This window comes from Cervus elaphus, chromosome 6 (assembly GCF_910594005.1).
Source record: "Cervus elaphus chromosome 6, mCerEla1.1, whole genome shotgun sequence".
Lineage (NCBI taxonomy): Eukaryota > Metazoa > Chordata > Mammalia > Artiodactyla > Cervidae > Cervus > Cervus elaphus.
The window spans coordinates 32,712,974-32,727,124 of NC_057820.1; the positions used below are offsets into that span (position 1 = coordinate 32,712,974).

General features: G+C 36.5%; 1 protein-coding gene across 1 annotated transcript in view; it reads left to right on the forward strand.

Annotated features, from left to right (window-relative positions):
- Window positions 1-14,151, forward strand: part of UBA6 (ubiquitin like modifier activating enzyme 6) — a 79,911-nt gene that overhangs the window by 3,213 nt on the left and 62,547 nt on the right. Inside the window, exon 2 of the mRNA XM_043906629.1 lies at window positions 542-604. Coding sequence (XP_043762564.1) covers window positions 542-604 — 63 coding nt within the window. The remainder of the gene's footprint in view (window positions 1-541; window positions 605-14,151) is intronic.

Below are 14,151 nucleotides of genomic sequence, written 5' to 3' on the forward strand. Positions count from 1 at the left end.
CTCATTGCAGGCAGATTCTTTACCGTCTGAGCCACTGGAGAAACCCAAGAATACTGGAGTGGGTAGCCTATCCCTTCCCCAGGGGGTGTTCCTGACCCAGGAATCAAGCTGGGGTCTCCTGCATTGCAGGTAGATTCTTTATCAGCTGAGCTACCAGGGAAGCCCTAGATATCATCATTATATGGTAAATTCTGGGTATGTATATTATAGAAGGTTTATGGGCCACTCAGTATTGCTAAAATATAAATCCATCAGAATATATATTATAGTAATGATATTTATAGCAATTACAGCAATGATAAAGTAATACCTGAGAATAAAACAACCGTGGGCTCTAATTTACACACAGAGCAAGCAGTGAGTGAATTTAATTTTGACCGATTTTTAAAATCTAAATAAAGTGGTAAATAATAAAACCTATGTCTGGTTTGTAAAATCTATTTTAGTAACTGGTGAATCTGATACCATGTATAGTTGAATTTTACATTATAAAATATGAATATTGAATACCTATACTTGACCTTATGTTTTCTTTTTTCAGTGCAAATACAAATTTCTCCATCATGCCAACAGAATCTGTGGAGATTGATGATGCATTATACAGGTAAGAACCTTATGGAAGCAAATGTTTTTCCCATTCGTTGTTCTCCAGTAATGGAGTATAGTCTATTCGAAGACACCATTAGGCCTTTGCAGAATTTTGTAAAATGTATTTTAAGAGTTCTGCTCAAGTAAAAATTAGGGTTTCTTTCTTTCTTTTACTGTAGGCTGAAAGCTTGTATAATATTTAAATCTTGGTTGCTTTAGGTTTAGTTGATGTGACTAAGAATGATTTTGCTATCCACTACCAAATATACCTCTTGTTTCTGGACAGGAATACATACTTAATTTCCTGACACTGCAGGAGTGAGTCTCATGAGAGATAATTCATTTCACTTTAGTTAGTGATACAGTAGCATCTAGAGAATGTGTTTACTTCAGTGTAAGCTCATTAACAGCATTGCATGTTTGCACTGCATAGACAGTGGAGAAGTGATTGAAGAACTGTGGTTTGAATGGAATTTAGTGGGACTTTTTTTACCATATTTTTTCATGAAATAAGGATACCTTTTTCAAAATTAAAGAGAACTTAAAAACACATAGGGCTTCCCTGGTGGCTCAGACAGTAAAGCATCTTGCCTGCAATGTGGGAGACCTGGGTTCGATACCTGAGCTGGGAAAATCCCCTGGAGAGGGAAATGGCAACCCACTCCAGTACTCTTGCCTGGAAAATTCCATGTATGGAGGAGCCTGGTAGGCTACAGTCCATGGGTTCACAAAGAGTTGGACACGACACAACTGAGCAACTTCACTTCACATAAATTGCTTCACATAAATTTAAAAACACATAAATTGCTGTCATTAGTAAATTTCTTAAATACTTTGAGATGTTTGCATGGAAGATAGTATAATCTCCATTTAAAAGTTTTTAGATTTTTCTCTATATGTAATCATGAAAAAATAGATTTTATGTAGGTAGAATTTGGAACAATAGGCTTCTTATGTATTTGGATTTCTTTTTATATTTTCTTATGTGGGATGCAGAGTCAATTTTGAGCAGCTTGGGAGGAGCTGATATGTTGATTTCAAGTCCTATTTAGTCCTATACCCTTGGAAGAAGAGATAAAGACTAATTTGATTTTACTTATGTGAAAACTGTTTTACCATATGATCTCCTGGCTATAATTATATTGGGTTGGCCAAAAGGTTTGTTTTTTTTTTTTTTTTTGGTAAGGTGGCTCTAGTAGTGCTTAGTTGTCTTTAAGTTCATTCAGAACAGTTTTATTAGGTGGTATTATGACAGCTGTCGTGACAGTGTGTGTTTTCAACATATTAAAAAAATCATACACCACGACCAAGTGGGCTTTATCCCAGGAATGCAAGAATTCTTCAATATCCGCAAATCAAAACTTGTCAAAATTGTTAAATTTTTGTATAGCCATTTCAATATTGAACCTGGAAGAAAGCATTTTTGGTGTATTATGCTTTATTAGTTCAAGAAAGGTAAAAATGCAACTGAAATGCAAAAAAAAAAAAAAAGATTTGGTACAGTGTATGCAGAAGGTGCTGTGACTGATTGAACATGTCAGAAGTGATTTGGGAAGCTTCATGCTGGAGATTTCTTGTTGGATGATGTTCCACAGTCTGGTAGACCGGATGAAGTTGCTGGCAATCAAATCAAGACATTAATTGAGAACAATCAACATTATATCACACAGGAGATAGGTGACATACTCAAAATATCCAAATCAAGTGTTAAAAATCATTTGTACCAGCTTAGTTATGTTAATTGCATTGATGTTTGGGTTCCACATGAGTTAAGCGGGAAAAAAAACCTTCTTGATTACATTTCTGCATGCAAATCTGTAATGAAAACTTTCTGTTTTTAAAACAAATTGTGGTGAGTGATGAAAAGTAGATACTGTACAGTAATGTGGGATGAAAGAGATTATGAGCCAAGTGAAATGAACTACCACCAACCACACCAAAGGCCATTCTTCATCCAGAGAAGGTGATGGTGTGTATGTGATAGTGTTGGAAAGTGAAAGTGCTAGTCACTCAGTTGTGTCTGATTCTGTGACCCCATGGACTGTAGCCCACCAGGCTCCTCTGTCCATGGGATTTCCCTGGCAAGAATACTGGAGTGGGTAGCCATGCCCTTCTCCAGGTGATCTTCCCAACACAGGGATCGAACCTGGGTCTCCTGCATTGTGGGCAGATTCTTCACTGTCTGAGCCACCAGGGAAGCCCTGGGGTTGGAAGGGAGTCCTCTATTATAAGGTCCTTCTGGAAAATGAAACAGCTCCAACAAGTACTGTTTGTTCAGTTCCCTGGAGACTGTAAAAGGCACCTGGAACAGTTCTTTGCTCAAAAAGATAAAAAGTTTTGGGAACATAGAATTATGAAGTTGCCTGAAAAATGGCAGAAGGTAGTGGAATAAAACGGTGAATACATTGTTCAATAAAGTTCCTTCAGTCTTTTAAGTGAAAATGAAAAGTGTATCTTTTATTTTTACTTAAAAATAGAAGGGGGAGGTGGGAGGGGGTTCAGGATGGGGAACATATGTAAATCCATGGCTGATTCATGTCAATGTATGGCAAAAACTACTACAATATTGTAAAGTAATTAGCCTCCAACTAATAAAAATAATTGGGGAAAAAAAATAATAAAAATTAACTGAAAGCAAAAATATAAGAATAAATTAAAAAAAAATAAAAGCCCATTTGCAATCACAGGAAAAAAAAAAATAGAAGGAACCTTTTGCCCAACCCAATATATATATTTAAGTAGAAAATATTTTTAGGGCAGTTTCAATACCTACTTTAACAAAGTGTCTTGCTAAATATATTTCACTTTTTTCTTATTACTCAATCTTAAATCACCTCATAGTTTCTCATCGACTAAACCTGCAATTATTCTCAGAATCTAAAGGTTTTTGGCGGGCTGGAGGAGCACTTCTGACAGCATTCTGAGCCACATCTCTATTTAGTTTTGTATCTTTATTACCAACACATTCTCAGATAAGTTAGACAGACTTGAGCCAGTTCTATAGATTTGCCCATTTCTTTTTCTCTGAAGATATGCCTGAGCCTGCTAATCCAGTGATTTATCTAAAGATAATGAATCCCAATTTAGTACTCAAACCTTGGTTTTCTAACTTTGCTTTTACCAAAGGATGCTCCATTGGAGGTATGTATGTTATTCACTCAGTAATTTCCTCCTCTGTGACACCATGGACTGTAGCCTGCCAGGCTCCTCTGTCTATGTTCTCCAGGCAAGAACACTGGATTAGGTTGCCATTCCCTTTTTCAGGGTGTCTTCCTGACCCAGGGCCAGGTCTTCCACATCGCAGGCAGATTCTTTACCATCCGAGACACCAGAGAACACCATTGGAGGAAATTAAAACTAATTCAGATCATGATAAAATTATTACTTTGCTGTACTTTGCCATCTCTCTCTCTCTTTTTTTAATGTTTCTTGCATATAGGTTCCTATCAAGAGATCACTATACGAAGAAGGGGTGAATATCAGAGCAGCATCAGGGCATTCTTAGGTTCTGGATTAGTACAATCATAGTAGTATCAATACTGTGCATATTCTAGTGGAATACTAGAGGAAGTTCCTCTGGCTTTCGAGATAACGGTCTTCTTGGATTTACTTGTATTCCTCAGATTTCTCAGACTACTCTTAGTCTGCTCTTGCTTTTATGTAAACCCAGGTTCCAACTTTAGGATTTTTCTCTCAGTTCATTCTTTGATTCTTGTCCATTTCCACGATTTTAGCTATTTCTCTAAGCTAGTGATGCTTGAGTCTCTTTCTTCAGCTTTCTTTTTCCAAGTTCAGTACCTTCTTTTTAAAATGCATACAAGATGCTTTAGATGTAAACCAGGCAGATGTTCAACAGATAGCTCCTTTAAAAAAAAAAAAAAATAGGACATATATTTGATTTACAGTGTTGTGTTAGAATATCTGCTTTTTGAGAAACACTGTGTAGAGAGACATGAACAAGGTCTTTGACTTTAGAAGAGAATGTTCACATCCAATCCTGACATTTATATGAACAAAAACTAGTTATTTAATCTTTCTACTTCTCATACTTCTCATGTGTAAATGAGAAGAATGATACCTCTTAAAAATAATATCTTAGCCTTAAAGATTTCATGAAGAAACTATTAATATAAAATAATTTTCAGTGTGAAATATCTCTTAACACTACTGTAACACTTTTCCTTCTCTCTTCCCATTCCCAAGCTTAGTTAAATGGTGTGTCAGACCTATTCAGTAACCTAAGCTAGAAACACTGGTGTCATCCTAGATCTTTCCTTATTTATCATCTTTCAAATTCAATTCTTTAAATCCTTTCAGTTCCTTTTAAGCAACTCTTAATTCCAATTTTTTTCATTTTCTCTCCCTGCTTTGGAATTTCTCAATTGAACTATTATAATTTTCTCATATGCAATCTCTTTAGAACTATTCTTGTTTCTAATCCATCTTTCATAAGTTGTTCAAAGTTGTATTTTTGGCACTTATCTCACAGTCCGCCTGCAATGTGGGAGACCTGGGTTCGATCCCTGGGTTGGGAAGATCCCCTGGAGAAGGGAATGGCTACTCACTCCAGTATTCTGGCCTGGAGAATTCCATAGACTGTATAGTCCATGGGGTCACAAAGAGTCAGACTTGGCTTAGCAACTTTCACTTTCACAATTTATTTAATCACTTAATAATTGTAACGGGCCTTTGAGTTGTTTCCAGGTTTTGGCTATTACAAATGAGGCTGTCAGAATTTATATACAATTTTGGGAATATTGATGTTTTAACTATTGAACTTTAAGAACCTTTAATATGGTATATCTGTCAATATTGCAATACCTTCTGTAGTAATGTTATATAGTTGTGTCAGACACAGTTCAGACTGAACAACAGCAGTCAGTCAGATTAGCAAGATTGTAAGATAAGAAGTAAATATGCAAAAATCAGTTGTGCTCCAATTTAAGAGTAATGAATACCTGGAAACTGAAACTTAAAAATTACCATTTACAATAATGTAAAAAATACAAAGAATTGACAAAAGTTATGCAAGATCTTTGCACTGGTAACCATATAACATTACTAAACAGAGTACAGCAATATTGCCAGATATACCATATTAAAGTGGTGTCCGACTCATTTGAACCCATGGACTGTAGCACAGCAGGCTCCCTTGTCCTTCACTATCTCCCAGAGTTTGCCCAAATTCATATCCATTGAGTCAGTGATGATATCTGTCTCATCCTCTGCCATCCCTTTCTCCTTTTGCCTTCAATCTTCCCAGCATCAGGGTCTTTCCCAAGGAGTCAGTTCTTCGCATCAGGTGGCCAGGTATTGGAACTTCAGCAACAGCCCTTCCAATGACTATTCAGGTCCTTTAAGATTGGCTACTTTAATCTCCTTGCAGTCCAAGGGACTCTCAAGAGTCTTCTCCAGCACCACAATTCTAAAACATCAATTCTTTGGTGCTCAGCCATCTTTATGGTCCAGCTCTCACATCCATGCATGACTCTTGGAAAAACCATGACTCTGTGGATCTTTCACTTATTAGTTCTAGTACAATTTTTTGTAAATTCCATAGAATTTTCTAGATAGTCATGTTGTTTGAAAATAAAGACATTTTCTTTCCTCCTTTTCAATCTGAGTGCCTTTTGTTTTTTTGTCTTACTTTATTACTGTGGCCAGAACCTCCAATACAGTATAGAGTTGAAGAGATACAGACAGGCAACCTCTCTTTCTTCCTGACAATCTTTGATGGAAAACATTCATCTCTCCATAGTGGAGTATGACGTTAGCTGTAGGTTTTTCATAGTTACCCTTTATTAGGTTGAGGAAGTGCCCTCTGTCACTAGTTTGCTTAGAGTTTTGTTGTTTTTTTAAATCAGAAATGGGATATTGTAATTGTCAAACACTTTTTCTGTATTCATGGAAGTGATTACTTTTCCACTGTAGTCTTAATGTTATGAGTTACAGTGCTGTCTTTTAGAGTATTATACCACCCTTGCATTCTGTTTCTGGGATTAAACTCACATGATGTATTTTTACAGAAATTTCTGTTAAGAATTTTTGCATCTATGTTACATGAGGGATATTGGTTTGAGTATTTTTTTAACTGAATGATTTTGCCGGTTTTGGTATCAGACTGATGCTGACCTCACAGAATAAGCGGAGAGTTGTTTTTTCTTCAGATTTCTAGAAAGTTTGTGTAGAGTCAATATTATTTATTCTCAGATTTTTGGTAGAATTCACAAGGAAGCTGTATTTGGAGTTTTCTTTGTGGGAAAGTTTTAAACTATTAATACATATTAAATAGCTAATAGATACTGGGATATTCAGATGATATGTTTCTTCTTGAGTGAGCTTTAATAGTTTGTGTCTTTCAAAGAGTATGTTCATTTGTCTCATTGGTTAAATTTAGTGGCATGAAGTTGTTTGTAATATTCCCTGAATATCCTTTTTTACTGTCTACAGAATCTGAACAATATTCCTTGCTCATCAGGATAATTATCAGATAATGGTAAGAGAAGATAATTCTGTCTTCTCTTTTAGTCCTGATCATTCTGACTAGAGATTTGTCAATTTTATTTTCTTCTCAAAGAGCCAGCAGTTAAATTGATTTTTTAAATATTTTTTATTTTGTATTTCAGTAGTTTCTGTGCTTTAAAGGGTTTTTTTTCCTGCTTATTTTTAATTTAATTTGATCTTTTTCTTATTTCTTAAAGTGGGAGTTGAGATCATTGATTTTTGAGACCTTAAGTGTCTTATTTAGTTTCCAGATATTAAGGAATTTGTTTTCAGAGATCTTTCTGTTGTCGATCTCTAATCATTCCAGTGTTATCAGGAAACATACTTTGTGTGACTTAAATTTCTTAAAGTTTTTTTAGTGGAGAATTTGGTCTATCTTGGTCAATGTTCTGTGTACATTTGGAAAGAATGTGTATTCTGTTATTTACTGGATTGTCCTATCAATGTCAATTAGATCAAATTGATTAATAGTGTTGTTCAACTGTTCTGAAACATTACTGATTTTCTGTGTATTCTTTATACCAATTGTTAGGAGATGGATGATGTCCATGATTTCCTGTTTGTGTATTTCATACTTCAGTTCTGCCAGTTTTTGCATCACATAGTTTGCAGCTGTGTTACTAGTGCATACACATTTAGAATTGTTACGTCCTCTTGATGTATTGACCCTTTTATCATTATGAAGTGGCCTCTTTATCCTGGTAGTTTTGTTTGCTCTGAAATCTATTTGTCTGATATTGAAATAGTCTGCTTTTCCCTTGATATTGGTATCATGATATCTTTTCCCACCCTTTTACTTTCCATTTTTGTGTATATTTAAGTGGGCCTCCTTGTAGATAGAATATAGTTGGGTTTTTCTCTTTATTCAGTGTGACACTCTTTTAGAGGCATGTTTGCGCCATGTATATTTAACATGTGACATGCGAGATCTTAGTTCCCCAACTCTTCCCCCACAGCAGAAGTGCAGAGTCTTAACCACTGGACCACCAAGGAAGTTCTGTTGTTACTATTTCTGCTATTTGTTTTCTAATTGCCTAATCTGTTACTGGTATTCCTTTTCTCTCTCTCTCTTTTTGTTGAATAATTGAGTATTAGTCCATGGGATCACAAAGAGTTGGACAACTGAGCGACTTTCACTAATATCCATGTCCTTGGATGTAAATATGGAGGGCTGACTATATATTTTTTGGAAAAAAGAAATCCATATATAAGTGGACCCACATAGTTCAAACCTATGTTTGAGAGTCAGCTGTACTTTCTTTTGCTTTGTTTGGTGATTCAGTTCAGTCTCTCAGCTGTGCCCGACTCTGTGACCCCATGGACTGCAGCACGCCAGGCCTCCCTGTCCATCAGCAATTCCCAGAGCCTGCTGAAACTCATGTACATTGAGTCAGTGATGCCGTCCAACCATCTCCTCCTCCCTTCAATCTTTCCCAGCATCAGGGTCTTTTCCAATGAGTCAACTGTTTGCATGAGGTGGCCAAAGTATTGGAGTTTCAGCTTCAGCATCAGTCCTTCCAGTGAATATTCAGGACTGATTTTCTTCAGGATTGACTGGTTTGATCTCCTTGCAGTTCAAGGGACTCTGAAGAGTCTTCTCCAACACCACAGTTCAAAAGCATCAATTCTTCGGTGCTCTAGCTTTCTTTATAGTCCATCCATACATGACTACTGGAAAAACCATAGCTTTGACTAGATGGAAAGTGATTACTTTATGGTTTATAGTGTAAATCTTTACAGTGTGTATTCAGATATAGCATCACTTCCTGTATGGTATAAGAAAGTTACAACAGTGTTCTTCTGTTTCTCTTTTTCCAGGATTTGAGTTATCAATGTCTTAAAATTTTACTTTTATATAATGTTATAAACTCACAATACATTATTGTTTTTGACTTAACCAGTCAATTATCTTTAAAAGAGATTTTAAAAATAAAGAAAAAAGGGTTTTGTCATTTCTGATGTTCTCTATTCCTTTGTGTAAATTAAGATTTCCATCTAATATCGTTTATTTCTGCCTGAGGATTTACTTTGACATTTCTTACAGTGAAAGTGCCACAATGAGTTCTTTCAGCTGTTATATGTCTGATGAAGTCTTTACTTCCTTTTTTTGAAATTGAGTATAGAAATTTAGGTTGACAGTGTCTTCCTTTCAATGTTTTAAAAATGTGCCATTGTCATCCAGTTTGTACTGCTTCCTGGGAGAAAGTCAGTTGTCATTCTTAACCTTTCCTCTGTAAATTGCATGATCTGTTTTCTCTGATTATTTTTAATATTTTCTCTTCATCCCTGGTTTTAAACAATTACGATATCCCTTAGTGTAGTTTTCTTTTTACGTTTTGTTCTTTATTTGCATCATGGTCTGTGAGTTTATTGTGCTCTTAGAAAATTTTTAACTGCTTAGTTCTTCAGGTATATTTTTCTCTCCCCTTTTCTCCAGTCTCTTTCAGGGACCTCAATTTCACATGGACCAAGTGAAGTTGTCCCACAACTCACTTAAGCTTTTTTGATTTGGGGGGATTTTTATACCCCAGTTTTTTTTTTTTCCCTGTTTTTCATTTTGTAAAGTCTGTTGCTGTGTCTTCAGGTTCGCTTCTGCAGTGTTGAATCTGTTGTTAATTCCACTCAAAGTGTTTTTCACCTTACTTTTTACAGTTTTCATCTCTGGAAGTTTTTGTGCTTCTTGAGCATATGAATTATATTTTTAACTGTTTTAGTCTTTGTCCACACATTCTATCATATGTCATTTCTAAGTCTCTTCTATTGATTTTTCTATCTAGAGTTGTATTTCTTGCTTTTTTGCATATTTAGTATTTTTTTTTTGCATATCTAGTTTTTTGTTTTTTTTTTTTTTTTAGTGTATGTTAGACATTATGAATTTTACCTTTTTTGGGTGCTGAATTATCTTGAATTCCTTTAAATATTCTTGAGCTTTTTCAGGGACACAGTTAAATTACTTGAAAACAAGTTTTTTTTTTCAAGGCTTACTTTTAAGCTCTGCTAGGTAAGACCAGAGGAGACTCAATTTTGAGGCTACTTCCCCCCCAGTACTGATGTAATACTCTTTTCTATTTTATCCAGCGCTGTCCGTGTTAAAAGATTTTCCATTTGGCTGAAGAGGAACACAGACTGTCTGGCCCTGTTTAAACAGCGATTGTTTCACTGGGACTTTTCTTCTGGTTCTTCCCCTTGAGGTGGTTTCCTCCCCCAACTTGGCTGAAGAAGTGAAAACAGCCTGTCTGGTGTCCTGTCTGTGCATCTGCTCACAAACTCTAGCCTTGAGTTCACACCCTGTTCTCTTCAGTCTGAGAAGACCACCAAGCTCTTTTCGAGTTTCCCTTCCTGCTCTACCATCTGAAAACTCTGGGCAGTGGCTATGACAGCGTAAAGCTCAACTCAGTTGTTTTTCTTCTCTGAGATTATTGTCCTGAGCTGCCTATTGTCCAGTGTCCCAATTGTTTCATTTATATTGTCCATTTTTCAGTTCTTTAAGACTCAATGGACATGGGTTTGGGTGGACTCTGGGAGTTGGTGATGGACAGGGAGGCCTGACGTGCTGCGGTTCATGGGGTCGCAAAGAGTCGGACACAACTGAGCGACTGAACTGAACTGAACTGAAGGCAGGAAGAGGATAAATCTGTTCCCCCTTATTTAACTAAGGCCAGAAGTGGAAGTTTTATGTATATACCATGTATCTCTTGTCTGTCATTCTTTTTCATGCTTTTCTTTTTCCTAGCATAGAATGCCTTTCCTTCTTAGATTAATTTTTAACTCAAGTCTTCATATTTCAACTTGGATAAACCTCATTTGTGAAACTTTCCATGGCCTCCACTGATAGAGATAATCACTTCCGATTCTTTCAGGTTCCCTTAGTTTCTGGTACTTGTGTATGTAGTACTTAATAGTGGATTATTTGATTATTCCTCTCTCCCAATAACATCACAGGCATCCTGCTAGGTATTTTATTTATCTTATTTAATTTAATCCTCACATTACCTCATGATGTTGTTGCTATTGTGTTACTGATATATGCATGTCCACTTAATACAGTCAACTCTAGTATAACAGTGGTGGACTTGAAGTTACACTTTCAGCTTTTTAAAACCCACCTCACAGGATTTAAGTGTCAACTGCAGAGTGAAGTGAAGTGAAAGTGAAGTCGCTCAGTCGTGTCCGACTCTTTGCGACCCCGTGGACTGTAGACCACCAGGCTTCTCCATCCATGAGATTCTCCAGGCAAGAATACTGGAGTGGGTTGCCAGTTTTAACTAACACACAGTAGGCATTTACTTAGTATCTTTCCCCTTGGTAGCCAAACATTGAGAAGGCAGGTAATTTAGTTACCTGTTGAGAATTTGAGATTTTATGATCCTTTGGACAACCTTAGCTCATATATTTTAATTCTTTTCCTTTGTCTGGATGTTCTGTGTCATTTGTAACCATGTTTATGTCTTGGCTTCATTATTTGCCTAAGTAATCTTAAAAATAATTGATGAAGACAAGTGTGAAAAACATATTTTTTTAATTCAGTTCTTGTGACTGTGAACACAAAAAAGGAATTCATGCCCTCTGCTTAGTAGAGCATAAAAGTGTTGTTCTTGCTGCCAGTTCATTTCTTTCATTAATTTAGCAAACAGGTTTTGTGTGTCTGTTATGTGCCAGGCCCTGTTAGTCACTGGGGATACAGTAGCAAATAAGGCAGGCTCTGTCTTAAGGAATCTACAATCTCCTAAGAAAAATAGGCAAATAAACAGTGAAAATACACGTGATAATTGTTATAATAAATTGAATGTGTAGTGTTATGATGCACAGAAAGATGATCCAACACTGTCTTAAGAAACTTAGGGGCATCAGGGGAAGCATCATGGGGAAAGTAACATGCAATTTGAGACCTGAGGACAAGGAGTTATTCAGGCATAAAATATTGGGGAAGAGGAATATTCCAGAAAAGTGTCTTAACAGCTGAAGAGAGTGTACCGTGTTTGGAGAACTGAAAGCCTTTAGTACACCTGGAACATGGAGTGTGATGGTAGAGTGACAAAAAATGAGACTGGAGAGCTGAGCAGAGACTAGATTATGAACAGCTTTGTGATTAGTGGAGTCTTGACTTTATCATAAGGGAAATAAAAAACAACCAGAGTTTTTAAAGCAGGAAAATGATTTGACTGGATTTTATTCAAAAATTGAAATGCATGCCATCTTTTTTAGTTGGAAGTAGATAGATAATACTTAAAACTGAAAAATCAAGAAATAAATCACAAACATGTTTGTTGAGAAATATAGCGGGTGAGTATTAGAAGAAATAACTGAAAGAATTGAGGATGGCTGTTCTTAGGGCTTGGGAATTGGGTTATGGAAGAGTTAGGCCAGGAACTGATTTTTTTTCCCTCCCTGTAAGACTTGTAGAATGATTTGCCTTTCTTAATCTACATTCAGTGTAGCATAGTGGTTAAGAATATGGATGCTAAGGCCAGACTGCCTGGGCTGAATCTTGCTTCCACTATTTATCAATTGCTTAATTTCTCTGTGCTTAGGTTTTCCGCTCTGTAAAAATGGGAATAGTAATAGAATTTTTGTAGTTTTGTGAGGATTAATGAGTTAATACAAATAAAACCGTGGTTCGTAATAATCGCTGAGTGTTAGCTGTTACTCTCACATGTTAGCGTGTTCAGGTACTGATCGTAAGGAAAACAGACAAATCTGCAATCAGATTGGGGCATTTTTTAAAAGTTACTTTTAGTAATCAAGAAAACAGGCAAACAAAGTCTGAACAAGTGTAGATTTCATCCACATGACTATTAAGATTACTTTAACGCACAAGTAAGGAATGTTGTATGTTAGCAACTGTAGGGTACACATTCCTTTCAAGAATGGAACGTTTGTAAAATTGACTAAAGAAATCCTCAGATATTAAAGTGTGAAATTATGTAGATTGTGATGTCTATTCACAAGGCATTTAAGCTAGAAGCCAACACAAAAAATAATTGTAAAATTCCTCATAAAATTAGAAATTTAAAAATACACTTCAGGTGAATCCATAAGTCAAAAAAGAATCATATGGATCAAAATTTGGGATGCTTTTTAAAATCATTTAAAGTTTTGCATGTGTATTTTAGAAAAGAATATCTAAAAGCTAACGGAGTTTTTATTTCAAGAAACTCAAGGGAAAAGAGACGTAGAATTATTAATATAGGAAACATTTCAAAAGCCAAGTTCACAGGCAGCAGCCAGGGGCTAGCCCCAAAAGCAAGCTAAAGATCAGGCCTGCTGTGTTAACTTTTTTCAACACACTCAGTTCAGTTCAGTAGCTCAGTAGTGTCCGACTCGTGACCCCATGGACTGCAGCATGCCAGGCTTCCCTGTCCATCACCAACTTCCGGAGCTTGCTGAGACTCATATACATCGAGTCAGTGATGCCATCCAGCCATCGCATCCTCTGTCCTCCTCTTTTCTTTGCCTCCTGCCCTCAGTCTTTCCCAGCATCAGGGTCTTTTCAAATGAGTCAGTTCTTTGCATCAGGTGGCCAAAGTATTGGAGTTTCTTTCAGCTTCAGCATCAGTCCTTCCAATGAATATTCAGGACTGATTTCCTTTAGGATGGACTGCTTGGATCTCCTTGCTATCCAAGAGACTCTTAAGAGTTTTCTCCAGCACCACAGTTCAAAAGCATCAATTCTTTGGCACTCAGCTTTCTTTATAGTCCAGCTCTCACATCCCTGCATGACTACTGGAAAAACCATAGCTTTGACTAGACGGACCTTTGTCGGCAAAGTAATGTCTCTGCTTTTCAATTTGCTGTCTGTGTTGGTCATAGTTTTCTCCCATGAAACTAACATCTTTTAATTTCATGGCTGCAATCACCATCTGCGGTGATTTTGCAGCCCAAAAAAGTAGTCTGTCATTGTTTCCATTGTTTTCTCATCTATTTGCCATGAAGTGATGGAACCAGATGCCATGATCTTAGTTTTCTGAATGTTGAGTTTTAAGCCAACTTTTCCACTCTCCTCTTTCACTTTCATCAAGAGGATCTAGTTCTTTGCTTTCTGCCATAAGGGTGGTGTCA